General features: G+C 32.1%; 1 protein-coding gene, 1 long non-coding RNA gene and 1 pseudogene across 2 annotated transcripts; 2 read left to right on the top strand and 1 right to left on the bottom strand.

Annotated features, from left to right (window-relative positions):
* On the top strand, positions 1-9,199 carry LOC148617078 (myosin light chain kinase, smooth muscle-like). Its single transcript, XM_088584381.1, has 5 exons — positions 1-447; positions 869-1,326; positions 3,087-3,274; positions 6,423-6,557; positions 7,774-9,199. Exons 2-5 carry the CDS (start codon positions 949-951, stop codon positions 7,895-7,897), a joined length of 825 nt encoding a protein of 274 aa, XP_088440507.1. The 5' UTR covers positions 1-447; positions 869-948; the 3' UTR covers positions 7,898-9,199.
* On the bottom strand, positions 6,971-15,316 carry LOC148617076 (uncharacterized). Its single transcript, XR_015922388.1, has 3 exons — positions 15,173-15,316; positions 11,885-12,028; positions 6,971-9,242 (listed from the first exon to the last, which is right to left on the bottom strand). It is a non-coding gene; the product is annotated as an uncharacterized LOC148617076 (long non-coding RNA).
* Positions 13,287-14,439, top strand: LOC148617077 (uncharacterized; annotated as a pseudogene).
* Positions 15,317-15,324: the final 8 nt, after the last annotated feature.

Here is a 15,324-nt window from a genome sequence, read left to right as displayed (position 1 = left end):
ATAACACAATAGATTTAAAAATAAATTTATACTTTTATTTCACACTTCTTTTAGTTTAAACAAATCATTCATCATTTTACATAACAAAACTGTGATCAGATCGGTCACCGGTCATTGGTTATCGATCGGTCAGTGATCAGTCAGCGGTCATCGATCTGTCAAATCCTTGCAAAAATCAGCTCAAGGACTTTACAAGGCCTTATTCCCTGCTGTATGTTAATATGGGATTTCAGTTAGTTGCAAACTGTTGTGTATTTTTGTCTCTGGTTTTAGGAATTTTCCCCTGGGAATTCTGTGAGATGCATAAAAAAAATCAACTGCACTAGGACAGTGATTCATTTTTTTAACAGGGAAGTACTACATGAATTAAGTAAGAGGGCTTCTGGTTCAGTGCAAATATCTTGAGTTAAGGACTGCTTGGTTTGTTGTATTCTCCGTAACTTACAGGTAAGTATATTGTCACATGTATTAAAATCTTTGTTATGTTTTATTACAGTCTTTGGGACTGGGGAAACATACCAATATATTTCTGTGGTAGAACATTATAATTTGGATATCTCCCCTACATGTCTTTTAACAAGTATATAATAATATATTGTGAATTTTTAGAAAAATAAATTTTATCTTTAGAATACAATGAATGTGTTCTATATATCTTTGTTTTCTAGTCTCAAACTTGAATGAAAGCTATTATTTCTGTTTATTCATGTAGCTCAATGCAATAGTGCGTAATTTCAAAGTACTTATGCATGATTAAAAACCTACAGCTCTTGAATGTTTTTGACATGCTAGACCATTTTTATTTACTTTAAGTACTCAATATACTAAATTGTTACTATCATTCTTGTCAAATATATCCATTTGACAGACTACAATAACCAGGAAGGAGAATTTGAGGCAGCCCCAAAATTTCTTAAACATTTCTACAACCAGCATCTAGAGAAGGGAATGGCAGCTGAACTTCAATGTAGTATCTATGGTCAACCAAAACCTCAAGTTAAATGGCTGTATAATAACGTAGAAATCATACCCAATGACAGCCTATCTACATGTATTCAACAAGATGACGGTTTCTGTGCCTTGTACATCAAATCAATTACAGAAAGAAACATTGGTACCTATACATGTATTTTGGAGAACCTCCATGGCGAAGCAGCGTGTACCGCTAGAGTTGATGTTATTAAGAGTGAACCTGTTGTGCCAATGTTTTTGAAGCAGATTAGTGACCAAAAAGTTAGTACTGGTGGAAATGTGGCATTTAAGGTTGTAGTGATCGGAGAGCCGCCCCCTAAAGTCACCTGGCTGTTCAACCATAAACCTATTCATGTAAGTTGCCTCTATGTTTAACCATTCATTTTTGTAGGGTTATAGTACGATGTAATTGTACATACATTTTACAGCAGACTTCTTTATGTGAATTTATTTATAAATGGCAGTAAAATTTTAATAGTGACATTGTCACAGTTCATGTCAATTTATTATTTTCTTCCAACTCATTCCAAGGTTGAACTTCATGATTCAAAAGATTAATTTACAGATGTGTATTACAGTAATTGCTAATCAACCATGTTGTTTATGTCATAACAAATATAAATGTATATGCATCAATAAGATCAAAGCAGCTTTTGAAGTGACAGAAAAAAATGTAATCAAATACCTTGAAATATTCTGACACCAGGTGAGAGGCTCAAGGAAAAAAAAAACAATTAAGAATATCTGTAATATCCTTCCAGTAAAAAGCAGGAGGACAGGACATTTTTTATGGGTCTGACAATGGCAATTTAACAAGGAATTTGCCTTGGTTTTCATTATGATTTTTTATACATTTACATGTATATTGAAGATGCTTTATAATGGTGAAAATTGATACATTTTTTTCCTATTTCGGTAAATTAAAGTTACTTGTACATTTGTATCTTTCTTTGAAAATAAATAAATGAATGTTTTGGTCAAATAATTTGAATTATCTTTCTTCAACTTATGAAAAAAATTATGAAATTACATATAGATGTAGTTCCTTGTAGATTATGAAGTCTGGTTAAACATTTGAATTTTAGTTTGATATGTAATTCTTCAGTAATATTATATTACCTCAGAAATAAAAGACTGTTTCCCTCTGATGAAAGTTTGTCAATTTGCCCCAAAATGGCTGAAAGTAATTCCAAAAAAGATGTACAGTGGATTCCACTTAATTGCATACCTGTTAATTGAATATTCTTGTTAATTGCCTACAAATGAAAAGAACAGAATCATTTCCCATCTTAATCTGTGTTAAAAATCCTCTTATTTGCATAACATTACGCCAAAAATGAAAAAAATCCTCGTAATTGCATAAATACATGTACATAATATTTTTCAAAATTTATACATTGTTAATGAAATACTTCAGTTTTCTTATGAAATTTGTTTTTACAACAATATTTTCTCTTTGCTTTGACTAGACACTAAAGTAGGAAATTAATTAGACATGAGCAAAGATTACACCCCTCTTTAACATTGAAAACATCAGGTATTTTCGCTAGAAATGACAATTTCTGATAATCGCATATTTTTTTAAGACAAATAGGTTATAACACGATCAACTGGAATCCACTGTACTATAATTTTGGGATTGGTAGTGAATAGGTTGAATATTGTGTTTTTGTTCAAAGTTACACTATTTAAATGTTTATGATTTATCCTTTTCTTAATTAATCAATTTAACTATAAATTAAAGGTCTTGTTTGGCTATTCCAAAATTCCCAATTTAAAAAAAAAGGACCCATATTTTTTCCAATAAAAATGGCTTGAAGTATTGTTTTGAATGATAAAAGACTGATATCATTGTTCTTACATGTGTATATATGTGATGATTTGTAATTAAGCATTGGCCCATGGATTTTAAATACAACAAATGTGGTGGGGTATCATTCAAAGTCCCATTACCGTAGATGTCCTTTTTTCGCAAATTGAACTTAATTATTACTGTACATTAAATGTATATATTACTTATTGTTGTAATCTGACACCCAGTGAGGATTTTTGTTTTGGTCTTTGTGAGATAGATATATATATTGACCATTGATTTAATTCATTTTTAATAACAGGCAACCAGGATGCAATTTAAGGTGACCAAGAAAGGCGAAACTCATACACTAATTTTAGAAGACTTGGGATTGGATGATGGGGGTAAAATTTCATGTAAAGCTGGAAATGTGGAAGGTGAAGTGTGCTGTAGTAGTAATCTGTTGGTGAGGAAATCTAGAAAGACTTCAGAAAATCAAGAGGGGCTCAAGTAAGTAACATTGTGGTTTATTATGGGAAGTAAGGTATATTTTGTGGACATACGATACATGAAAGGAATACCTCAGAAAATTAAGAGGGGTTCGGATAAGTATCGTTGTGGCTATTTGTGGGAAGTAAAGCATATTTGGTGGACTTACAAGGCAATACTCACAATCTTGAACATCTGTGTTCATACCCAGTTTATTAGTGGGCTTATTTCTGTGAACATGTTGTTAACCTTTTGTTCCTTCTTGTTGTGAGTGATTTGTTTATCTTCTGTTGCTTGTGTGGTGCTCTCAGCATTTTTTTTGTCATTGATTCCCATATATTCTATATTTCACACTTTTCCCCTCTCTGACGTAGATAAATATCATCTGGTAAGAATGTTCATTCAATGATATTCATTGTAATTTATGTTGAGATGGAAGTACATGTAAGTGAAAGGAAAGTTAAGAAAAATTGGATGGTATAATAAAAAATCACCATCTTATGTATTGTAGCTTCATACCGTCACCTTGGTCACCTAAATGGGATCGCATTGGTGGTCTCCTGTTTGCATGCCAGCCTGAAGTGTATAAGGTTGTAGGTTTTGTCCCAAGCATACTCACATCAAAGACTATACAATGAATATGGACTTTAAAATTGGTAGCTTTTTTTTTCACAGAGCAAAAAGCATATAGAAGATTGATGACTGGTTCATACGGTTGGCTTGGAGCCTGAATAATGTGGGGTGACATGCCTGCTTTAGGGTCGTTGCTTCTTTGAGCTAGCACAACAAAAAAATCAACTCAAGGTTGTAGGACTAGTGCAAGAATATTTTTGCTATGAATTGCATGAAATTTCTTCCATGGAACAAAGTAAAACTACTGATGTATAGTATTTTTTTTCAATTTTTTCTAAATTCTCCAACAGTCATATACAATCATCATTACATAAAACACATAACTTATATTGTTCACAAATATCACAACATGATTTAGCATACAGAGAATACATATACTACTCATTAAATAATGTATATATTGTTGAAAAAATTATTGTTGAAAAATTTTTTTGTAAATAATGGGGTTTTTTACAAAAAAATCAGAGTATATAAAAAAAAATAATAATGAAAATAAAGGAGAAATAAATTAGAGAAAAAAACAAACAAAAACAAAAGAGGACAAGTCCTGTTTAATAATTTGAAATACAGTAATAAATCATTCATTTCACTTACATACGTCGTGAGTCCTAGACTCCATTTACTATTGAACTTAGCCATTTTAGTAATATACTTATTTTTTACTGCTAACATTTTTTCTATCTTATACATATCGTGCAACTTACATTTTAATGCTACTATAGATAAATTATTTTTAAAACACCTTGTATCAAAAATATATTTTTTGATATTGAAAAAATATAATGTTTTGGGGGTCATTTTTAGAAAGTTTTGAAACATCACCAAAAATAAAACTCAGTTTTGTAATTGAAATACTTAAACCATGTGAAAGAAACCAATATTCAACATTATGTAAAAAATCTTGAACTATGTTACAATTCCATTGAAAATACTCTATTGTTTCATTTTCTGTGTGACAAAATGTACAATAAGGATCATCAACAATTTTCATTTAAAAAAGCTTATTTGTAGTAAGTATATGATGGTTTATTCTATACTGAAGCCACTGGAGTTTAGTATTCTGAGTGACTACAAATGGAAGCTTAAAAATACAATTCCATTCTAAATTATGTTCACTTAGTAGTTTACCCCATTTTTTTGGTCCATTTGGACAGATATCATTTTTCACTAACATATTGTACGTATCTTTTGACCCTTTCTTAATTCTAATAAGGTTTTGAAATACAAAAGGTATAAATGGTCTACATACAAAAGTGGTACCTTTTATAAAATATTTCACTGCTGATTTTACAGCTCCTCTCAAACTATTGTGTTTCATAACATCAATATTTATTCCATACTTTTGTTGTAACTGTTCTACAGTAAAAAATGAACCGTCAGAATTATACAGATCATTAATATAAATAATACCATGTCCAAACCAATCTTTGAAACATAGTGGCTCATTATTTATTTTACTTATATTGTTTAACCATATAGGATTTGAAAGAAAATACATGTATTCCCAATTCGTGTCTCTTTCTCTTTCAATTAACATTTCCCAAGATCTTAAAACATCTTTCCACATATATTTCTTTATCTTAAGATATAACTTTTTATGTAGCACCACCACAACTAAACAATTTGTTTTTGTCAACATAAGACATAAAAATATTTTGCTATTTACATTTTTTTTACAAACTGTTCCAAGTTGATTTCAGTGCATTTATAAATACATTTAAATTAATCATTTTCAGTCCACCTTCTGAGTATTCTTTACATAAAATATCTTTTTAAGTAAGGTTTCTTTTTGACCACTGTTTAAACAATGATTTGATCTGCAAAATTCTGTCAAAATAATTTATTTTAACTACTTTGTTCAGATCAATGTCAAAATTCACACCAAGTAGTTTAAAAGATGTTTCACCCCAAAAAAGATCTTTGTCTGAGCACGATATATCACTACTATATTTTTTACTACCAATCCAGATTACTTGGGTTTTAGGCAAATTAATATTCAAGCCAGATATTTTAGCATACCAATCAAGTTCAATAAGAAATTCACTAAGAGATTTTTCACCGCCATCCAAAAGTAAAGATGTGTTGTCAGCAAATTGATGATTTGCTGGTGTATAGTATTAATCAATCATAATGATGAGCCATATGTACATGATGTTGGTAACTGTCAATGTGAACATTATCATCAGAAAATTTTGAATTTAGATAAGAGTGAAAACTTACATCACCGATCATATTTCAGCTCTTTATGATGGGAATGATTTGGTATTCTTGAAGTCAGTGAGTTTACATTGTTAGCATTTTTGTTTGCTGCCTTATATCAATCTTCCTATTTATTGTAATCACCAATCATTTTTATACTACCAGATATAGGGAATGTCACCAGTAAACTCAATTTGTGACCATCAAACCTATGATTGACATCTCCAAATCATCAAATTCAATATAGTTATAGCCTATTATTTTAAAATAGGATCTTACATTTCAACTAAATTAACCATTATAGATAAGAAATAACAAGACAATATTTTTATCACAGGTTTACCCACAAGGGCTTTTATGATGAGGATGTGCCGTCCATCATTAACAAGATTGAGGACATTTACCTGCAAATTGGGAAGAATGGACAATTTAAATGCAGGTTCATGGGAAATCCTAAACCATCTGTCACATGGTATGGAGTATCAAAAAGAGAGAGAGAGAATTAAAAGGCAGAAGTTTATTTATAAGTTTCATAATGATTGTGTGAGAGTTCAATAAAAGTATCTCAAAATATCAACTCATGTTCATTAATTTCAACATTCTAACAAACCAGCCTCGGTGAGTTAGTTATGATGTTGAAATTTAATGAAGTAAGTTAATATCAATAGGATAATTAATTTGAAAGAGTGAATAAGCAAAATATGATCACGAGTGCCAAGGAATCCTAGATTTAACGGGTGTGCGGAACTTGTTCCGTGCACGAGTTAAATCTTAATGGATTCTTGGCACGAGTGATTATATTTTGCTTATTCACGAAAATCAGTTGATTATCCTCTTTACCATTAAGATTTTGTCCATCATTATTCGTTGCTATTTTCAACATAATTTTAATTTTTTTTTATTATTATTCTATTTATCATATAGATTTTCTCCAAGCAACTCAACGGGTGTTTCTAGAAAAGCAGAGGACGCTTACCCTACATGTGCACCTGGTCCATGCTCCCAGTTTTTAGTGGAGTCCCGAGTTGCTCATTTACTTTTGTTACTTTGTATGTATGATTTTAGTTACTTTATGTTCTTTGTTGTGTATGTCTGTTTTCCATGTCTGGTCTTTGTCCCTGGATTACATTCTTTTGATTACCGCTATAACCTTGGTTCCCTTGATTACATTTTCTCCATTATTCGCTTCTATTTTCAACAAAAATATAATTAAGTAGCAGTCTATAAAAATCAGACAGGAGGTGATTCATGCATGTCAAAAACCCACTTCATTTTTATTTCTTGTTCAGAAACAGTTACTGATCACATAACCAGTGATACCAGTCATAGTTTTTGATGTGGTCCTTGCGTTTTTTTGAGAAAAAAATTATATACCATATTTTTCTGGACTATAAGTAAATCAATTTCCTGTATGAGTTGGGGTTTACTTAGCCCAACAGCAGGTGCAACTTCATATTGATTTCTAGCTGTGTGCTAGGATTCCACTCTCCCGTCACCCAGGGCAAGTGCAGTTTTGGTTTGGAAAGATATGTGTACATAATGTCACATGTTAAATTAAAGTTGGACATTTTTACATAATGGCATGAGCTAAATTAAAGTTGGGTATTTGTACATTATGGCATATGAGCTGAATCAAAGTTGGATATTTATACAAAATTTTATGAGTCAAATTATATTTTGCATTACAGGTATAGAGATTGTCATCTGTTGAACAATGATGGCCATTATCTAATCAGCCAGGATGGCCAAAGCTGTTCCCTGATCATAAGAGAAGCTAAAAAATGGACCAGGGGTTGTATACATGTATCATAACGAATGCAGCAGGAAAAAATTCTTGTACTGCAAAAATGTGGCCTATTGATAGTAGGTTCAAAGGTTAGTTTTAATTGCATGTAATTAGTTTGGGTGCTTCTTATAATCACATGCATTCAAAATAATTCATTAGATTTTTGAAAGTTGAATTTCACTGTTTACTTTCTTGTGTAAACAATTTTTTTTTAAAGAAATGTAGTAGAATACAAGGACATTTTCATTCAAACCCTGTGAATGAGAACAAAGCTATGCTAAATTTTATATGAGACTAACATTTGCGTATGGAATTTTCACACATGTTTCCTTATGACAAAATGTAATTTGAGATCCACAAAATTCACTTTTATTATTAGCTCATCTAGCCGTAGGCCATGTGAGCCGATGCCATCACTTGGCGTCATAAAAAGGTTCTACAAACACTTTAAAGGCATTTCCAACATTTTACAGTTCCTTAGGTACTCTTTTGAACTTACAGCATTCATTAGTATATGATCTTTTCAGCAACTTTTTGTTGAACATGGCAACAAAGCATGATACCTTTACTTTTTTAGTTAATAGGGCATGTTTTACAAGGTGAGCAATTCAGCATTTTGTTTCATTCAAAATCAATTACATACCACATTGCCATTCTTAATTTGTTATTTGGTTTTTGCACTTTTGAAATGAAACAATTATAGAGTGGGAGATGACTATAAGGAATTGAACTATTCTCTAAAATAAGATCTATATTGAAAGGGAAATGAAAAAAAATATAGCATCTGTAGACAGAAAAAGCATTGTTTGTTCAATGGATCTTTCTGCACTGTGAATCACATAGGCCAGATCTAATGCAACACCTTATTCTCCTTGCATTTAGTATACTGTGAAAGTACTTTAATTCATGGATACCAATTTTTATGGATTAGGGAAGAATCACAATTTTGTGGATTCTTGAATTTGTGGTTTTGGGGTTTTCAGTATACGCATCAATGTGATTCTCCATTTTGTTGGAAACAAAATTTCGTGATTTGGTGACTTTGGTCTACCCACAAAAACCATGAAAATAGATACTCCACAAAAAATAGTACTTTCACAGTACTAAAGAAAATGTGTTTTTGCAGTATCCTTCATCTGACTTATCTTTGTTGAAAAAAGCTCCATTACATAAGGGCTGCATTTTGCTTAAAATTTAATTTTATAGAAAATGAATGTGAATTAAAACTAGCCTCTAGTACTAGCACCAATTGTTTAAGAAGGATTAGTGAGCACAACTATCTTATATGTCTAAAAGAAAACACTGGAGTGGAACAACTGGAGAGACATCACTTTGCTATCCATCCATACCAAAATGTTGTGCACCATTATCCTAAGTAGAATGAAAAATAGTTGACAGGAACTGTTTAGCAGAATTCTGAATTTACAGAACTCTATTTCACTGTTACAATTATTTTTTTTACACATTTTTACTTCTAAATTTCCCGATTTTTGCTGTTTTGTCAGCATCATAAAATCATGCCTAAAAACATGAATCAAGGAACGTGCTTTTACCATCACATCTATCTCTAAAACAAATTTTTTTCAAGTTATATGTTTTGAACCTTTTTTTACAAATTTAATCGATAGATTTTGTTAGATTTTGAAGGTTCCTTTTTTGTAAAAAAAAAAAGAAAAAAAACCTTAGGCATATGTTTCAATATTAATGTATGAATTAAAATACACATGTATATGGAAGCACATGTTGAAATTTTTAAGTCAACTCCATTTCCAACATTCATATGACTTTTAATATTTTATTTATTTCAGCATTACGTTTAGTTCAGAAAAAAAAATGATAAGAAGCAGAAAATATGTTTTGGTAAAACACAATACAAATGTTTTAAATGTGGAAGGATATATAAACGTGCTGAAGGGCTTAAGAAGCATATGCATACAGGGAGTCATGACAAAAATGAGCATGTGAAAAGTAAGCTTTCTTTAAACATGAGAACACATGCTGGTAGATACAAAGGTAGAGTGGAATGTGATTACTGTGGGAAAGGGTTTTCTACAGCAAAACATGTCAAGGTACACAGAAAACGCACACAGGCGAAAAGCCATACAGCTGCTTGAAATGTCGGGAAAGTTTTAAGCTTGCTGAAGAACTTAAGGAACATTTGAAAATGCATGACGTAATTGTACCTTGTGGATGTGGCAAGAAGAAATGTAAGTGTAATTCTGAGGTATACTCATGTACAGTATGTGATAGGGAATACCATGGAAAAGGTCATCTTATGAAACATATGAGAACGCATACAGGAGATAATCATTATGAATGTGGAAAGTGTGGGAAGGAATTTCTTGCTATAAATACCTTACACAGTCATATGAAAATACATTTAAACAAACATGCCAAGGAACAGTTTGAGTGTAATGAATGTAATAAAACATTTGAGAAAGAAGATTTTCTTTTAGTGCACATGAGAACACATAGCAATGAAAAGCCTTATAGATGTGGATTGTGTGAACAAGAGTTTTGGTTTAGAGACAGTCTCTTTCGACACATGTCTATACATTTAGAGGCACAACCATATTTGAGGGATTTCTTTGGAAAACTTAGCTCAAATGTTATCTCTCACGTGGATGGAAATGCTGGAGTATGAAATCACGGAAAAGTAATCTCAATGGTAGATGGTTCAGCAAGAGTGGTTTCAGAAATAGATAAATAAATAAAATTAGTAGGTAGTCTTGGATTCACAGACACTTGTATTTAGGAAATGACCTTAATATTTGTTAATAAAGAATTTGACATGCCTGAGCAAAACTGTCAGTTATATTAGAAGTATCATATATTTGGGATTCATTGTGCTGTCAAAAAACTTTCCACTGGAATCATAACCTAAATTAGGACTGAATGTCATTTGATACATTATTGGTTACATACCTAAGAAAAACCAAAGGCAGAGATCCAGCAGGGTGCTTATGATTGAAAAATTTGGCAATCAGTGTGTAGCTTTTATTCTGTTTATAATTCAACATTTCAATGAGAGTGAAAAATGTTTTGCTAGCATTAAACATCATTAAGGTAGTTCTTATCAAATGACGATAAGATTAAAATTAAAATAAAGTACTCAAAAGAATTTATTTGTTGATTACTTATTACATAACAAGACAGTCTTTAGCACCTTACAGAAATGTGGAATGCTTACAACAAAATGTAGCGTATCGCCTTTTACAAAAAAATTTCAGATTTCGGTCCATTAATCTGTCCAAAATTGAGTTTTGAGACATAATCATAAGCTTTATTGGGTTTCAACAGAACTTATACATGTTATACAAGTGAAGTATGTAGGAGTAAGGAAGCTTCCTATTGGTCAAGGTCGCCCATATTTGATGTAATTGAATTTTTAGCTGAAATTGTTTCTTTGATGCATAACATCTGTAAGCATTTCTTAATACTAATGATATTACTACTGGTTGGGGTTTTAGGGACACGAAAAAAGATCTATTGATTGTTTTGGGGGTCAAATGATCTCAAATTGATTTCATAGTCATATCTACATGAGCCATCAAAATGAGGAACGCTTAGTTGCTAGATTAATGTAACAATATCCATTGCTTACTTAATAAAACATTATTGCAAAGATACGGAGAAAGAGGACCTGGAATAGTGTTTTTCTTTCCATATACCACTGTCCATACAATTGAGGATATTTGTTACATCAAATATTTTTCTTAAATCATGAAGCCAATGATTATGCCATGGTTTTGTTGTTTGAGGAACCATTAATCAAACAAGTTGTTACTCTGCTATTCTGCCATTCATTTATTTTTTTCAGTCCGCTACTAAATTTCATCCATACCCATACAAATACCTTGGCACACCCATAACTGTTGAAGAAGTGAAATGTTTTATTTTTCAGCTGAAAGGGATAAAACATATGCCCTGGGTTTTATTTAGATAGCAGTCTTTTTTAAGAATCGTGCACATTTTGTAAAATGCTTGGCATTTTATTCTATAAATGCTCCCACCTGAAATTCTGGTTAAATACAAATATTACTGCAAGTATACTCCTACAGGGTTGAAATTCCATTCCTTTATAAACCAAGAGTTAGCATTCACCAAGTAAGAAATTAGCCAAACAACATCAACAAGGCTCAATCATTGTTGCAGTACTGAAAAAGAACAGATATGGCGTAACGAAACAAATACATGACCTAATAGTCCGAATTTCCCCTGACCCTGCAACCCTCCTCTTTTCATTTGGATATTGATATGCCAGGTTCAAATTAAAAACAAAAGAGGAGGGTTGCAGAGGCAGTACTCCTACAACGTAAGAGGTTGGAATTCCGTTCCTCCACACCCCAACCAAGGATGGCACCAAGTCAGAAAGTAGCTTGCAAGACAACCTCTAGCATTGCTGGAGTATGGGGTCAGAGGAAATTCAGACTAATTACCTTATAAACTAATACAAAATACTGGTAGTAAATACTTTGAGAGATCACCAAAAGGTCTTCAATAATTGTAAACGCATCTGATCTGTAAACGTGAAGTAAGGGGACCATTAGATTCTTAGGGGGGGGGCTGGCAATTTTTTTCAGGTCAGAAATTTTATTTCCAGTCTGGTGAAAGTCAGATTATTTATTTTCATCATAACCTTGGCTAGATTATTTATTTTCACTAATCATAAAAGAGTCAAATTTGTTTCTCTACTATTTAAATGTGCATATCCGGGCTCCCAAAATATATGGTTTGGGTTCTATATCAAAGCACGTGTTACCTTTTATGTCTATTATTAAAGACATTGTCAAATGAAGTTCATTCTCTATAATACAAGGCATAGCCACAGAAAAATTGCTTAAATTGACATATTTTTCCATGTCAAAACACCTCGAGTATTTTTGCTTCAAGTAAAGTATGGCTTATTTGGTATTTTCAGTTTAGTCTAGCACAATTGAAACTTCTGGGGTTCTTTTGATGAATTTTGGCGATTTTCGTAGTCAGAATTCATCCAAAAAAGTGAACAATTGGATTTTCAATTTTTCCGTAAAAAGTCGCACAAATTCTACTCTACAAAATATTGCTCAATTAAAACGTCTCAAATATGGTGTCATTCGATAGATAATTTAATTTTCTACATAAATATAAACCACTAAAAACTAATTTTCAAGAAAGAATTTTCAAACAATGCCAAAAATATTACCCCTATTCCTAGAAATCTGGTCTCATCAATTGGAATTCTCATTCACAGCATACCGACACCATAAAACTCATATTTTAGGTATTCATAGTTAAGATAATGAAATATCTAGCATATCTGATCAATTCAGGCGCTTAGATTTTCTTTTTTGGATGACAATTACTATAAAATCGGTAAAATGGGAATTTTCAGAATTATTATCATTTTTCAGAATACCATAGTTTAAGGGACTGTGTAATATTTATCTGAGGGAGGGGCCGGTGCAAATGCAGACAGGGCAAATACCTTTTCGTAAAAATAGTAGTGTGATAAGTTTTTTTTTTTTTTAAGTCTTTCGGCGTTAACTTTTTAAAACCTAATATGAAAGACATACATGTACATGTAATAAAAGAACCAAGTTTATGAACCAAAAGTAAATAAAATAACAGTAAATTATGAAAATACAAAATATAAAATATAGAAGCTTCTTAAAGAGGTATTGCGATTCGTCAAAATCTGGACAGAAAAATGTACCTAGCTGGACATGGATATTTTAAGAAAATTTTTAACTTCTTTGACAGTCACATTGAACAAGGTAAACCTTATATACAGTATCGAAAGTTCCAGTATAGATTACTGTTACTAGAATATGATTTTTTTTTAAATTCACAGATTTCTACACTATTTGGCAATGAAATATCTCCGGTACTAAGGCCTTATCCAGATCATTCACAGTTACCTCAATTTCACTACTGTCAGAACAAAGACACACCTAGTTCAATTGGTGGAGTTCTTAGAAATGATGATTTTCAGGCTGGATCAAACTTTAAAAAGTTGTTTATTGAGGGAGAAATTACAAGTAATGATGACAATGCTATTGAAATATTCAGTGAGAAATTCATAGTGCCTACAGAAATTGTAAAGAAATATGTCTTACATATAGAAACTCTCAAACAAGATAAACAGAAATGAACAATTGCAAATTAAAGCAACAAAAAAAATTAAATAAAAAAAAATTTAAAAATAAAAAAAAATAAAGATGAAGGAGAAAAGGGATATGACGACTACGATTGGATCAACATGTTAGAAAACAATGCTATAGACAAGCTCACTATGTCTGTTTTAGACAAGTATATAACCCATGAAAACCTTGGATATTTTAGATACAAAAGTGATAAGGTACAGGCAATGAAACGATCATATGCAGCAACTCTTGTAGAACAGGAAACAGTTAAAGAAGACGATGAAAACATCATTATGGAGCATTATGAATCTGAATTTGATACAATATCCGAAATGGAATCTGACTCAGACAATCAAGAACAATCTGAAAGTGAAATAAGCCAAGTTCATGAAATTTCAACCACTAGATCTAACAGACAACCCCCGTGCAGGTCCGGGTGTTAAAAGAATCGCTAAGCTTGTCGTAAAAGGCGACTAAATAGTGCTCAGAATCCTAGCCGGGGGCTAGGGCGCTCTGCCCACAGAGCAACTGGGATGTGTGCCCCAGGTGGTGGAATGGGGTACCCCTGGCGTGTTACATGCTGGGGTTGTCAGGCTATAATACGGAAAACCTGATCGCAAACCATAGTGGTGCACCGTGTTGGGAAAGATGCCACGTTCCTCGCACGTTAAAGAACCCTACTGTGGTATTCTCCCGGAGTAGGAACCATAGGACTCCGCCACAGGAGGCTAAATTGCCCGACCCTACCCACCTCTCCCTATTAAAAGGCTATTTCCAGTGGCAATCAAAATTTGTCGACCCCCCATTGTCCTTGTGTCCAATCCCCTTTTCATTTCGTCATCATTTCATGTTCATTTTATCATCAATTTCATGTTCATCGTCTGAATATAGCTGAAATATTGTTGCTCGGACGTTAAACCCCAACAAACAAACAAAATATCTAACAGACAAATAAGGATTCAATCCAGATTTCGAGACTTCTATTGATAATGAAAAGTTAAGTATTAGTCCGTGTAAAAATCATGCAAAATTCAGAGAAAGTGATTCATGTTAAAGAGAAACCCAAGGGTCTGACAATTTGTTTAGGGTCTATACATGCTATAATTTCATGAAGCAGTAGTCCTTTCTGTAGAGAATGATAAGTTGTAAAATGTTAATTTCAAACACAAATCATACATCTTTTTCCTCAAATATCCAACCTCCCATTGAAAAAATACCGGTGGTTTTGTGATCCGCAAATTTTAAGGTTGCTATGCAGGAAATAGAACAGAAATTGGCTGGTTTTTGAACTAACCAATGTCGAAGTATTCGGCCCATAAAATACGGAT

The sequence above is a fragment of the Perna viridis genome, chromosome 5, assembly GCF_037379345.1.
Source record: "Perna viridis isolate PV_CMFRI_1.1 ecotype Kerala chromosome 5, ASM3737934v1, whole genome shotgun sequence".
Lineage (NCBI taxonomy): Eukaryota > Metazoa > Mollusca > Bivalvia > Mytilida > Mytilidae > Perna > Perna viridis.
This window is presented reverse-complemented; position numbering and strand designations above follow the sequence as displayed.